The sequence below is a fragment of the Cricetulus griseus genome, chromosome 3 (assembly GCF_003668045.3).
Source record: "Cricetulus griseus strain 17A/GY chromosome 3, alternate assembly CriGri-PICRH-1.0, whole genome shotgun sequence".
Taxonomy (NCBI): domain Eukaryota; kingdom Metazoa; phylum Chordata; class Mammalia; order Rodentia; family Cricetidae; genus Cricetulus; species Cricetulus griseus.
The window spans coordinates 53,136,115-53,149,993 of NC_048596.1; the positions used below are offsets into that span (position 1 = coordinate 53,136,115).

A 13,879-nucleotide genomic window follows, 5' to 3' on the forward strand; every position below is an offset into this window, starting at 1 on the left:
TTTCTGTTCAAGACGCATTTGTGACACAGGCTTGTGTGGGGATCTCAGGGTGGAAAGAACTATACACAAATGAGCAGAGAGCAGAGCAGCCCAAACTCAAAATAAGCCTGGGCTACAAAGTGAGATCCTGTCTCAAAAGGAAGGAACCTGGTGTGGTGGCACACATCTTTAATCCCAGCACTCTGGAGGCAGAGGCAGGAGGATCTCTGTGAGATCGAGGACAGCCTGGTCTACACAGTGAGTTGCAGGCTAGTCAGGGTTACATAGTTAAGACCTTGTCTCAAAAAAAAAAAATAGTACACAGGTCTTTGGAATTAGGGCCCTTGTTCTCAATTTCATTCCCACCATCTACCTTTGACACACTGAGAAATCTCAATAAAGAATCTACTTCTTTTATAGTCTCTCCCTCCCCAAGACTCAATAAAGTGACTGGACCTAGAGCTTGAAGGCAAAAACACTCTGTCTTACCTTAGAAACCCAAAGAAGCCACTGGCTCCTGGTTCTCTGGGTGGTGGTGGGTTGCTATGCTGCAGTGGAGGGACAACCAGCCCTGGCAAACTATGCCCCAACTTAGAATCTGCAAGGGAAACATTTAGCAGGGGAAAGAGATTGGCCCATAGGCTCCTTGAATCTGAAAGGAGACACAGGGCAGCCTCACACACCAAGAATTATTTAGAGCCAGGTGAAATGTTTGCTCTGACCTTTCCAATTTCAAATCATCTCAGTAAAATCCTATTCTGTCCTTGGCGTATTTTCAAAGTCAGACTTCAGATATTTACACAGCTCAAGTCTCAGCCATCCACCAGAGCTAACATGTTTCCACAAAGAACCACCTCTTGTCCAGTAATTCACATGGTCACACTCTGCATCTGCATAACCGCACCCCACTCCAAGCCTTTGAGCTGGGTAAAGATCAGAAAGCAGAAAGGGCATGCCTCACTGGGCATTCATAGGCCTTGCAGAGCACTTGTTCATACCTTCAGTTTACTTGTTTTCTGAGACAAGGTTTTATGCAGCCCAGGCCAGCCCCTACCTTGCTATGGTGAGTCACTAGGGTTCTAGGATTGCAGGTGTGCACCTTGCCTGGGTTGTGAGGTCCTAGGGATTGTCCTCTGGGTTTTGTACAAGTGAGGTGAGTTCCTTAACAGCTGAGCTCCAGCTCCAGTCTTGGCACCTTCCATCTTCATGCTGATGCTCCAGGGGAAGAGGAAGTACTTCTCAGAAATAGTTCTTCAACCCCACAGAAGAGGGAACCACATTCCTTCCAACATCCCTTCAAGCCCCCCCACTGTGTTAGGAAATGTTTTGGAGTTGCTGTGCTACTGAGTTCACTGTCAGAAGAAAGGGGAGGCTGGGCATGGAGGCTCATGTCTATAATCTCAGCATACTGGAGGCTCAAGAGTTAGAGGCCAGCAGGTCTCAAAGAACAAAACCTCCCACCAAACAAGAATCTCCCCAAACCTACCCTGCTCCTGGCCATCAGTGGCATCAGAAGCTGGGGTATCCTGGTATTCTTGCTGGGCTTCTCCTTCCCTGGTCTGTTAAAAAAAAGAAGGGGGGGGTAAAATCTTAACTTCATCCTACAGGGCCTGTAATCTGGGTGCTACTGGCTTCTGATGGTCCAGGCAGGTCCTATGGGTCCTTCTGTAGGACTGTTCTTGTTCATTTCAGCTTCCTAACATAGTACCTCTAAAACCATATGCTGCATGAGCACAGAACAAGCCCACCTGGGCTTGCCTCTTCATCCCCATTGCTGAGTGCCTGCTGGTGCTAAAACATAAAGAACCATATATCCCGGGGGGTGGTGGTGGCGAAAGCCTCTAATCCCAGCACTTGGGAGGCAGAAGCAGGTGGAGTTCTGTGAGTTTGAGGCCAGCCTGCTCTACAGGGCTAGTTCCAGGACAGCTATGGATATTACACAGAGAAACCCTGTCTTGAAAACAAAAAAAAAGAACCAAATGCCATTTTGGAGACATGTACAGTCCATGGGGCAAGACTATACCATGAACCAGTGTGGTGAGGCTGCCCCAAGAGTCTGTAGTGCTCTGGTTGCAAAAGTGGGTGGCAGTTGTCAAGGAAGGCTTCACAGGGCAAGTCACATTTGGATGGAGCTTTGATGGATGAATGGGATTTTGTCATAATTGGGGTGAGGAGCTGGTCAGGGAGAGCAGGGCTTTCCAGGCAGAGACATGATAAAAAGGGCACAGTGCCATTACTGAGTAAATACAATCAGCATAGCTAGAGCCAGGCACGGTGGAAACATGACAGCTCAACTGTAAGTATAATACAATGCAATCTTCTATCTCTCCATGTGTCACTGCTGGGTAGAAATTCCCTTGTATGATGAAGAGGACATCCCACAACCTGGTTGCAGGTCCAAATTTCCAATAAACACTCTGATGGTCAGAAACACAGGCATGCATTGTCTTTGGAGTATCTGCCAGCTGGCCTGTCCTCACCCAGCACAGCCTGAGTGCCTGGTTGCATAGCAGCATATGTGCTATTCGGGCTGTGCTTCTGGTAAAGAATTTGTACAGGTGGCTGGGGAGGCAGAGCTGTAGTAAGTCCTGAGGAAGTCAGCACTGGCCCCTATTCTAAGCATAACTTCCAAGTGAGAATGGTAGATCTTTCTGAGATGAGTTTCTACATAAACCCTTCAAATCCAGGTTTGCAGTGGGCAGGCCCAGGCTCATATTCCTATACAGGTGAGAGTGAGCTACAGGGAGGAAGAAAACCATTCTTACCCCCTAGACAGAGAGGAAGGATTTAGAAGGCTAGCTTTAGTTTCATGAAAGGGTAATTCCTATAAATTCAAGGAAACTATGATTTTGTACTTAAATCTTGCTTCAGAGATGACCAAAGAGAACAGTATCCATGAGGGCTGGGCATAAGGGATCAGAGGGCAACAGCCATCCCAGAAGCAAGGAGATTCCTCTTACAAAAAGGTAGCTTCCCTTGAAGGCAGTGTACAGGCACAAGCTGTGAGGGAGGAAAGACAAAGCTGTGACTGTAGTGCCACTGGAGAGAGCCAGCGGTGTCACTTGAATGCCACTGACTGTTCTGCTTAGAGATGGAGCACAAGTGGGGACACACTGTGAGCAATCTGGTCCACATCAGGGCCATTTATGTTCTCTCCTGTCTCTAATCTTTTTGGAATCTGGGTCTCTAGGTCTGGGATCTGAAAGAACAAAAAGAAAGGGTCTTGCCTTCCTTATTCTTTCTCATGAGACAAGTATTGTATTCTTCTAAGCATTCAGTGCAAAAAGCTTTTCAATGTGTTCAGACATGCACAATCCTCCCCGTGCTGTATGTGATTCTATACCCAAACTTCCCACAAAGGGGTGGGGGTGCCAAGCACTGAACCATAGGAGCAAATTCAATTTTTCCAGCTCAAGTGGCTTGCACTGAGAGTCACTGTGATTACCTTAATTTAGGAGAAATCCTCTCCCTGGGAACAGAGTCTGTGATGGAGGCTGTCTTTGGGCGTTGAGTCAAAATCAATAAACATGCTCCTTTTGCTCAGCTTTTCTCTAAGCCCAGAATCAGGTTGAAAAGGTAATTATGTTGAGTAAGAAGCTGTGGGTACTGTTCTTGCGGGAGATGATGTGTCAGACTAAGAATAGGAAGGTACGGAGGATAGTGCGAGGGAAATGCTCCTTTATAGCAATTATCTTGCTTGTGTAGAGCGCTCTGTTCTCCAGAGCTTCATGTACCCTCTTGTACTTTCTCATTTCTCTTCTTGCCTCTCCAAAGGCTGGGAGCACAGAAGACAGCTTCCTACTCCAAACCTCAGTGGGCTGTGGGGCTGTGATACAAAACCGGGACCCCATCTTCTAACCCTGTTCTCAGAGGCAGAAGTCTACACTCAAGTAACTGATAAACTCCTAGAATAAGCAGCCAGGGTTTACATGTGTATTCGGTGTCTTGGCACATAACATGCCAACAGGTGACAAAATGGTAGACTGGAAAAATGAAATTGCTTTGTTACTTTACTCAAATGTATTTTAGGTAATTCCTGTGATCTTGGTGGACTCAAGGCCCGTCACAGTCTAGCCCAGCCTGATCTGTCCAGAACTGTACCCTAAGTTCTGGGTGCACTGGCCTGAGGCCTGAAGACATCACATGTCTTTCCTTGGCTCTTCAAGGGCCTCTGCTTCCCCAAGGAACTCTCTCTTCACGACCTCTTTGTAGTTACAAAGTACCCAGTGCTTCCTGCACACAGTACAGCTATCTGTGACTGTCTGGTCTAACATTCCCAGAGGCTTTAAGAGCATGCTAGACCAAGTACTTGGCACATCATAGACACAGGATGGCATATGGTAGTTCTTTGCTCCTTAATTGATCATGCTGTGGGCCTGGGAAGGTGAAGGATGTGACTATTAGAGGGAAAAAATGTGCAACTTTGAAGACAATTATTGAAAAAGAGCCTTAAAATGGAGAAGTAGCCAATACATCTAAATAAAGAAACAGACCTGTAAATCAATAAAATCAAACCAAATAAAATAAAATTACTGGGACAGGCGGGTGGTGATGGCAGGGTGGTGGCACATGCCTTTAATCCCAGCACCAGGGAGGCAGAGGCAATTGGAGTTCTTTTTTTTTTTTTCGGGGGTGGGGAGGAGTTAAGACAGGGTTTCTCTGTGGCTTTGGAGGCTGTCCTGACTAGCTCTTGTAGACCAGGCTGGTCTCAAACTCACAGAGATCTCCCTGCCTCTGCCTCCCGAGTGCTGGAATTAAAGGTCTTAAAGATTTATTTATTTATTATGTATACAGTGTTCTGTCTGCATGTATGACCGCAGGCCAGAAGAAGACACCAGATCTCATTATAGATGGTTGTGAGCCATTGTATGGTTGCTGGGAATTGAACTCAGGACCTCTAGAAGAGCGGTCAGTGCTCTTAACCTCTGAGCCATCTCTCCAGCCCGATCTCTGTGAGTTCTAGGTCAGCCTGATCTACAGAGTGAGTTCCACGGGGAAAAAAAAATCACAGGGACAGCCTGTCACTCTTCTAGAGGCTTTTCTCCTTTTTTTCTTTTTCTTTTTTCTGTTTTTCAAGACAGGGTTTCTCTGTGTAGTCCTGGCTGTCCTAGAACTCACCTCTGTAGACCAGGCTGGCCTGGAACTCATAGAGATCCACCTGCCTCTGACTCCTAAGTGCTACACTGCACTTTGGTTTTTTTTATTGTTGTTTTTATATTTTAATGGATTTCTTTTAAGTTACATGTATGTGTATGTGAGTGTAATACCCACAGAAGACAGAGGCCTCTGTGGACAGGAAAGATCCCTCTAGAGCTAGACTTACAGGCAGTTGTGAGATGCCTGACCTGAATGCTGGGAATTGAACTCAGAACCTCTAAAGAGCAGTAAATGATCTTAACCACTGGCTCATCTCTCTAGCTCTTTTAATTACTGGATTAGGAGCAGAGTCTATGTAGCTCTGGCTGGCCTTGAACTCACAGTGAGCTGTCCACCTCTGCCTCACCAGTGCTAGAATTAAAGGCATTAGAAATCTTGGCCTGGCTTAACTACATTTATGATTTTTTTTTCCAGATAGGGTTTCTCTGTATTGTTTTGGAGGCTGTCCTGGAACTCACTCTGTAGACCAGGCTGGCCTTGACCTCACAGAGATCCACCTGCCTCTGCCTCCCGAGTGCTGGGACTAAAGGTGTGCGCCACGACTGCCCGGCTGCATTTATGATTTTTATTTATGTAGATGCATGAGTATGAGATGCATGAGGGGATGCTTGTGTCGTGGCACGCACATACAAGTCAGAGCACCTTGTGTGAGTTAGTTCTTCTTTCCACCATGAGGATCCTTGGGATAGAAGTCCAGTCATCAGACTTGGCAGCAGGCGCCTTTGCAAAATGAGCCATCTCACTGGCTATTTGTTTTTGTTTTTGTTTTAATTTAATTTTAATTTAATTTAAATTAATTTAATTTAAAAATGTATTTATAGCCAGGCGTTGGTGGCACACGCCTTTAATCCCAGCACTCGGGAGGCAGAGGCAGGTGGATCTCTGTGAGTTCGAGGCCACCATGGTCTACAGAGTGAGTGCCAGGACAGGCTCCAAAACTACACAGAGAAACCCTGTCTCAAAAAAACCCAAAAAAAAAAGTATTTACTTATGTGCATGTGTGTGTACATGTGCAAAGGTGCCCATAGAGACCAGAAGAAGGTGTTGGATTTCCTGGAGCTGGAGATACAGGTAGTTGTGAGTTGTAATATGGATACTGGGAACTGAACTCAGCTCTTCTGCAAAAGCAACAAATGGTCCCAAGGCTGAGCCATCTCTCAACCTCTTTGTTTATTTCTTTAAAGACCAGGTCTGGCCTGGACCTCTTTATGTAGACCAGAAGGACTGTGAACTCAAGAGAATTCAGATCCTGCCTTTGACTCCTAGGTGCTGAGAATAAAGGCATGTGCCACCATGTCCAGCTTCCTCCATTTTTTACAGAATAACTTAAGATTGATCCTTTCACAATTCCATACATGTAAAATGATGTATTTAGATCATCTTTACCCCCCCACTCCACTCTCTTACCCTCATTCCCCTCACTCTGCAGCTCTTCTTCCCAGCGCATCACCCTCTTGCTGCCGTGTCTTTCTTCCCTCAGAATCTACAACTTGATTAGGGTTGCTTGCTTGCATGTGTATAGGGGTAGGGTCATTTGCTGGATCACGAGCAGCTTACCAGTGGTTATACTCCTGCATAAAATGATTCTCCTTACCCCAGCAGTTCATTAACCGCAGCACTTCAGCTAGGATTGAACGTCATGTGCCCTTCCCCAATCCAGGAAGGGATGGTAACTGTCTAGTGCTTGTACAGGTTTTATTCAGATGGCCACTGCTGCTGTGAGTTTTTGGATGCACTGACTAGTCCTCCCCAGAAGACATCACTGCACAGCACTCCTCACACCCTCCAGCTCCTACATTATTTCTTCCCTGTCTTGCGTTTTCCAGACAATGTCTCACTCCACAGACCTGTCTGACCTGAAACTTACAGTGTAGTCAGGCTGGCCTCAAACTTGTGGCCACCTCACTGCCTTGGCCCGAGCACTGGAGTTACAGGCATGTGCTACTACTCCTTACCAACTTCTACTGCTGATACATTCCCACCTTATCTGCTAAAACTAGACAAACCCAGACTCAGACTCCAGTGTAGACTAAGGCAAAAGTTTTCTACAGTGAGGATTCTACATTGGATTTCACACCCATTCAATACAGACCTACTTTAAATTATAGAACACAGCAGGTTTAAGTTCAACGTGAAAAGATCCATGGGTGTGTGCATTATACAACCACATTAGGGACAGACTGTGACAAGCACAGAAGAGTTGGATGTCACTCTACAGAGAATGAAACCCAAGAATGAGTTCAGTCAATTCAGTCTGTAGCAAGAACCAAGCTGAGCATGTAACAGGAACCTCAGCCTCTAAGAGCCATCAAGAGCCTCAAAGCCTCCAGATTGATGCTTACCCTCTTGGTTTCCTTCAGGGGCTTCATATTGCTGAACGCTTCACTAGAAGTCTCTCTCTTGGCCCTGAAGTCGGGGAGGAAGGCCCAGGAAATGTCATTGGCTATGGCAACATCATCACATTCAAGCAAATGTAGCCCAAATGAATATTTCAGCAAGTTGGCTATTTTTATACTACTCCTGGCTGGCAGGAAAAAATGTGTGGCAAAAATTTCTTTGGTTGCTTTAATTCACAATAGAATTCCAATTGGAGACATTTAAGGGCATGTTTGAGAAACAGAAAATGTGATTGACAGAGGTATCCGACTATGAAATGTTCAGTTGTGCATCAAAACCCAGAGAGGTATCGAGGCCTCATCTCTGTGGGAAAATCAGTTAAATAAAGTAAAACCAAGTCTTATACCTCAAATATGCTCACATTCCACATGGCTTGTCACTGACACATCCACCCATGGATTACAGGGTCAGCCCTTCGTAGTCTATCTTCACTGTTTATATGTCTAGGAGCCTTCAGGTCCTAGGAGACCCTGGCATAAAAGCACCTAAGGCTGCAAACCACGTCTTGGGATTATTCCAGGTGGTCTCTCTGGGATGCCAAGAATGACTAAATTGTCTTATTGACTAATTCTTCCTTTGACAGAGAATCAAAAGGACACAAGTAGCCTCTACAGCAGCAACTTGAACATATTGGGATATGCTCAGCATTCCCTCTAACAATTCATGCACACTACATTTTCTTTTAAGGCAAGATCTCACTAGTATCTCTGGCTGGCCTCTTGCAATGAGTGATTCTACTGCCTTGGCCTCCTGAAGGCTGAGTTTACAAGTGTGTACCACCACATATACAATTTCTTATGCACATTTACATTTTACCCAATTGCTCATGAGATGAAACAGAATTCTATATCATTTGTTCTCATTCTTTCAAAGTCTTTTGTATGTGCATGTTTATGTATGTATGGAGTGTGGATGCACACACATGTACACCTGTGTGGAGGGCAAAACATACCCTCCAGTGCTGTTTCCCAAGTACTATTCACTTTTTTTTGTTTGAGACAGGGTCTCTTACTGGCTTGGAGCTTGCCAAGTAGGCTAGGTTGGCCAGCCACTGAGCCCCATAGGTCCACCGGCCTGCATCTCTCCAGCACCGCAGCTCTAAACCTGTGCCACCATGCCTAGCAGCCCCCATGGGTTCTGTGGGTTACATTCAGGTTGTCATGCTTGCAGGGCAAACACTTCACCCACCACACTATCTCTTTAGCCTCCGTCTTTTTTTTTTTTCTTTTTTCTGGTTTTGGATAATATTCTGAGACTTCCTAAGTTTTGTGCCATCTACAACATAATAGCATATGTATTAATTAACTATGAGTTCAGATCTCTAGATCTGTGTTTACTCTTAGACTTTGTATCTTCTTCTTGTCTTTTTTGATTGTTTGTTTGTTTTTGGTTTTTGAAACAGGGTTTCTCTGTGTAACAGCCTGGCTGTTCCAGAACTCACTTTGTAGACCAGGCTGGCCTTGAACTCACAGAAATCCACCTGCCTCTACCTCCTGAGTGCTGGGATTAAAGGGGTGGGTCAACACCACCAAGCCTTCTTTTTTGATGTCAGGGCCTCACACTTATTAGGTGAGTTCTCTACTAAGCTACACTCCAGTTCAGCCTCCATCTTGAATAGAACAATCTTACTTTGCTGAGAGACAATTAAAATTAAATAAAAAACATCAACTTATTTCCTTTCCTCAACTTATCCCTGGGGTGGACAAGATACTAAAGAACCCTCCAAATCAAGCAACAGCCCAAGGGCAAAATCAACAAATAGCAATAGGTGGCAAAGCCTCTCTATACCACTGACCTGTGTGGTCCTGGCCTGCTAGGGGAGCTAGGCTCCTCCACGAGTTTTCGTTTCCGCATTGTGGCTTCTTCTGCTTTCTTCTCAGCTAGGACCTGCAAGGAGGAGACCAGACTCCTGTGAATCCATCTTTTCTAGAGTGGCTCACAGTTTAGGAGGTCCTAGCACAGAGGACTGCCTACTGAAGGCAACTTGTAATACCTCCACTTCAGCAGGACATTCTGCCAGAGACATAGCCTCTGAAATCTAGACAAAGGAAACTGAGGGCCAAAGGCAGAAGAGTAGCACTTTTGAGGCAAGAAAGGCAATTTTCATTTTATATAGAAAAATCAAACTTGCTGGTCATGGTGATACCCAACTTTAACCCCAGCACTCAGGAGGCAGAGACAGGCGGATCTCTGGGAGTCTACATAGTGAGTTCTAGGACAGCCAGAACCGTTACACAGAGAAATCCTGTCTCAAAAAAAAAAAAATCAAAAAAGAAAGAAAGAACAAACTTACCAGCTCAAGAGGAATATCATCTATTGGTTTTCCTACAATGGGAAATTTGAACATCATAATGGATCAAGACTGTTTTACCTAGGTTTCTGAAATGTATTTCTGGGAACTGGTTTGAGACAAAACTTATGCCTGAGCCCACTCCTCTTTTTCCTGGTACCACTTTCCCTATATAATGTTTTTGAGCTTCTGTCCTACCCTGCTCCAGAACAACTGTTACCTCTAAACTGAAGTGGAATTGATTCATGCCATACTTAACAGCATGCTCTTCAAAAGAGTATGTATTTTACTGCATGACAAACTGGGTATCATCTGTTGTTCTCTATGTAATTCCCTTGAGGTAGTATCTTTTACTGAATCAGAAACTTAACATTTCAGCTAGGCTGGCCAGCCAGTGAGCTCAGGATCTGCCTGTCTCTACCAACCCTGCCATGGAAGGGTTGACAGGTACACATGGTCATGGACAATAGAGATTCAAAGTCAAGCCCTGGTGCTTGCATAACAAACATTATTACCCACTGAACCATCTCTCCAGCCTTCTTTCATACTTTTCAAATCAAACCAGCAGGTATTTGTCTTTCTGTTCTGTAAAAATAACAATATCCCTTAGAGATTGGGATACTAACTGGGAGATAATGTTAAGATATCAGAGAAAGCTTGGCATGACTTTTAATCCCTGTACTTGGGAAGCAGAAGCAAGTGGATCACTTTGAGTTTGAGGCCAGCCTAGTCTATATAGTGAGCTCCAGGACAGTCAGGGCTACATAGTGAAACCCTATCTCACAAACAAAAACAAAGTGTTTGCATAGGTATTTTTCACTGAGCAATTACTTTCCAGCCAGAGACTATGTATTCTCACCCACCAATACTTATACACACAACCCCTGAAACCCGTGTCTCTTCACTATTCCACAAAGGAGACACGGGGAAATTAAATAACTTATCATAGTGCCCAAGCCACAGGGTATTGAGCCAAAGTCAGAGGAAATGTTCCAGAGCTCTGCCCTTTGTATTAGAACCCAGTTGGATAGACAGCTACATGGTACTCAGTTCATGCTCCTGCCTATTTCCTCTTTTACTACCCCATTCTCATCATTCTACTTACCTGAAGGCAGACTACCAGTAAACCATTTCATTTCTACATACAGAGTAAAAACAAATGGGTAGGGGGTCAAGATGATTTCTCCATGTTTAAATTTCAGGTGGGAAACTCTTTCCCACTTGCTTTTATCTGAGGATGGTGCTAAGGAAATAAGGAAGGAGACCAGCATGCATTCCTGGTAACTACTTGAAGGTTGAGACTCTAGCTTTTCTTTCTCTGACCTACCCTTCAAACTGCCTTTGGAATCTATGGTGTGACTTGTAGCTCATTAGTAGGTAGGAAAAGCCAGATGTGATGTTACATGCCTACAATCACAACACTCAGGAGCCCAAGGCAGGATTAGTGTGACTTCCATGCTACCCTTGACAACATACTGAGTAGCAGGCCAGTCATGGCTACCTAGTGAGAGCAGCCATGGCTAACTAACACAAAAGCCCAATGTCAGGCATGACCTTTTACACACAGTTACACTTCTAACTACCATTTGGAAGGTGGAAGTAGGACCAGGTGCTTAAAGTCATTCTCAGATAGATAGTGATTTCAAGTCCAGTCTGGGCTCCATGAGATAGGGCCTATCTTAAACACAAATCCCACTTTTCTGGGGAAAAATAAGACCAGGAAAGAAAGGATACAGGGAAATACAATGAAGTGTTCTGTAACAAAGGGCTGCAGGTTGTCCATGTTTGCCAAAACTGCACGGATAGAATCCTGAAAAAAATATTTAAAGTTATTTTAATGTTGTTGAAGCTCAGCTAATCTTGCCATTTACATAGTTCATTTTTTAAAAACACCTATGTTCTGATTGTTGTTGCTTTTTTTTTTTTTTTGAGTCAGGGTCTCATTGTGTAGACCTGGCTGGCCTGCAACTCACCATGAGACAAGTCTGGCCTCAAACTCATAGACATCAGCCACTATATCCAGATTTATATTAGTTTTTAAATTAAAAAAATGTTAAAGAGGTTGATTGTGGTCTCAAAACAAAGAAACAAACAAAAATTGTTGGGGCTAGAGAAATAGCTCAGTGGTTAAGAACACTGGCTACTCTTCCACAGGACCCAGTTTCAGTTCTCAGAACCCACGTGGTAGCTCTCAACTATCTGTAACTCTAGTTCCAGGGGCTCCACTACCTCTTCTGGACTTCATGGGCACCAAGTACTCACAGTGCACAGACATACATGCAGGCAAAACACCCATACATATAAAATAAAATAATCAAATGTGTGTGTGTGCTCATTCATGTGTGCATGCCCCTACTTGTGGAGGCGGGACACACACGCGCTACAGAGGACAGCCTTCGGGAGAAAACAGCTTATTCTCTCACTCCACCATGTGGGTCCTGGGAATAAAATTCAAGTTGTCAGGCTTGGCAGCAAGCACCTTTACCTGCTGAGCCATCTCGGTGGCCCTCATATACCTATGTTCTAATAAAACTAAACTATTTGCTATTTCCTCGTCATATTTTCTGCTTCTCCACTTCAAGTATTTTGCTGTTCCTTCTGCTTGAAATGCATTTTTTCATCAGCACCTGTCAAATTCTACCTGTTCTACCCAGAAGGTACAGTTCAGAAGACAGTCCCATAGAGAGCTGTCCCTGCAGCGGTAATGATCTGTTATCTCAAACTTCGCAACAGTTAGCACAAGGCTTTGCACTATATTCCACATATAATGTCCATTTTTTCTTACTAAAAAGTAAGGAAAGTGCTGGAAGTACTCAATCCTCCTGCTTTATTTGGAGAATCTCTTCAGATTACAGTGAATGGAACAGAGCATAACAGGTCCTTAACAACAGATATGAGTAAACAATAACAATAGTTATTGATATATAGTTATTTTGTTTTTTGCTCAAGTCAAATTCCTGCTTTAAACTTTAAAAAAATTAATTTTATTTTATGTTTATTGGTGTTTTACTGTATGTATGTCCATGTGAGGGTGTCAGGTCTCCTGGAACTGAAGTTACAGACAGGTGTGAGCTGCCATGTGGTTGCTAGGAATTGAACCTAGGTCCTCTGGAAGAGCAGCCAGTGCTCTTAACTGCTGAGCCATCTCTCAAGACCTTGCTTTAAACTCTTAATTGATTAGTTCATCATTAATCTATGAACCTTAGTCAAAATATTTTGGCATTATAAAATTATTTCTTGAGCTGGGTGGTGGTGGCACACACCTTTGATCCCAGCACTCGGGAGGCAGAGGCAGGTGGATCTCTGTGAGTTCGAGACCAGCCTGGTCTACAAGAGCTAGTTTCAGGACAGCCTCCAAAGCCGCAGAGGAATCCTGTCTCGAACCCCCCCCCCAATGATTTCTTGGACCACAGGCTGGCTCAGTAGAGAAAAGCCCTTGCCATTAGGTTTGAGGACCGGGGTCTAATCCCTGGTACCCACATGGTAGGAGAGAACCAACCTTTGACCTCCAGGTATGCATTATGGTGCCTACACACACATACACAAAATAAGTGTTTTTAAAACATTTTCTATGGCCAGGCGGTGGTGACACATACCTTTAATCCTAGTACATGGAAGACAGAGGTAAGCAGATCTCTGAGTTTGAGGTCAGCCTGGTCTATAGAGCAAGTTACAGGACAGACAGGGATACACAGAGAAACTCTGTTTTGAAAACAACAAAACAACAACAAAAAAATTTCTATGACCTTTTTTTTAGGCAGAGGAGTGATATTGTGACTGGACATAGATCCAGTATGTCATGTATTCTTCCCACTGAACTGTATCCCTAGCCTAAGCCCATATTTTTTTTTTTTTCGAGATAGGTTAGACTAGGCTGATGTGTGATATATTGTTCATTATTAAAGCCACAGGAGATCAAAATAGCAAAGCAGCCATACTAGTTAGCTATAGAAGCTAGGCAGTGGTGGTATACACCTTTAATCACAGGACTCAAAATTAACAGGTAGACGGATCTCTGTTAGTTCAAGGCCACACCGACTACATGAAATTGATCCA

At 44.2% G+C, this 13,879-nt stretch overlaps 1 protein-coding gene across 1 annotated transcript in view; it reads right to left on the reverse strand.

Moving 5' to 3' along the window:
- Positions 1-13,879, reverse strand: part of Majin (membrane anchored junction protein) — a 34,105-nt gene that overhangs the window by 717 nt on the left and 19,509 nt on the right. The window contains exons 4-10 of the mRNA XM_035443117.1: positions 11,558-11,633; positions 10,929-11,054; positions 9,827-9,858; positions 9,329-9,420; positions 7,479-7,542; positions 1,466-1,538; positions 469-577 (exon numbers count right to left, since the gene is read on the reverse strand). Coding sequence (XP_035299008.1) covers positions 469-577; positions 1,466-1,538; positions 7,479-7,542; positions 9,329-9,420; positions 9,827-9,858; positions 10,929-11,054; positions 11,558-11,633 — 572 coding nt within the window. The remainder of the gene's footprint in view (positions 1-468; positions 578-1,465; positions 1,539-7,478; positions 7,543-9,328; positions 9,421-9,826; positions 9,859-10,928; positions 11,055-11,557; positions 11,634-13,879) is intronic.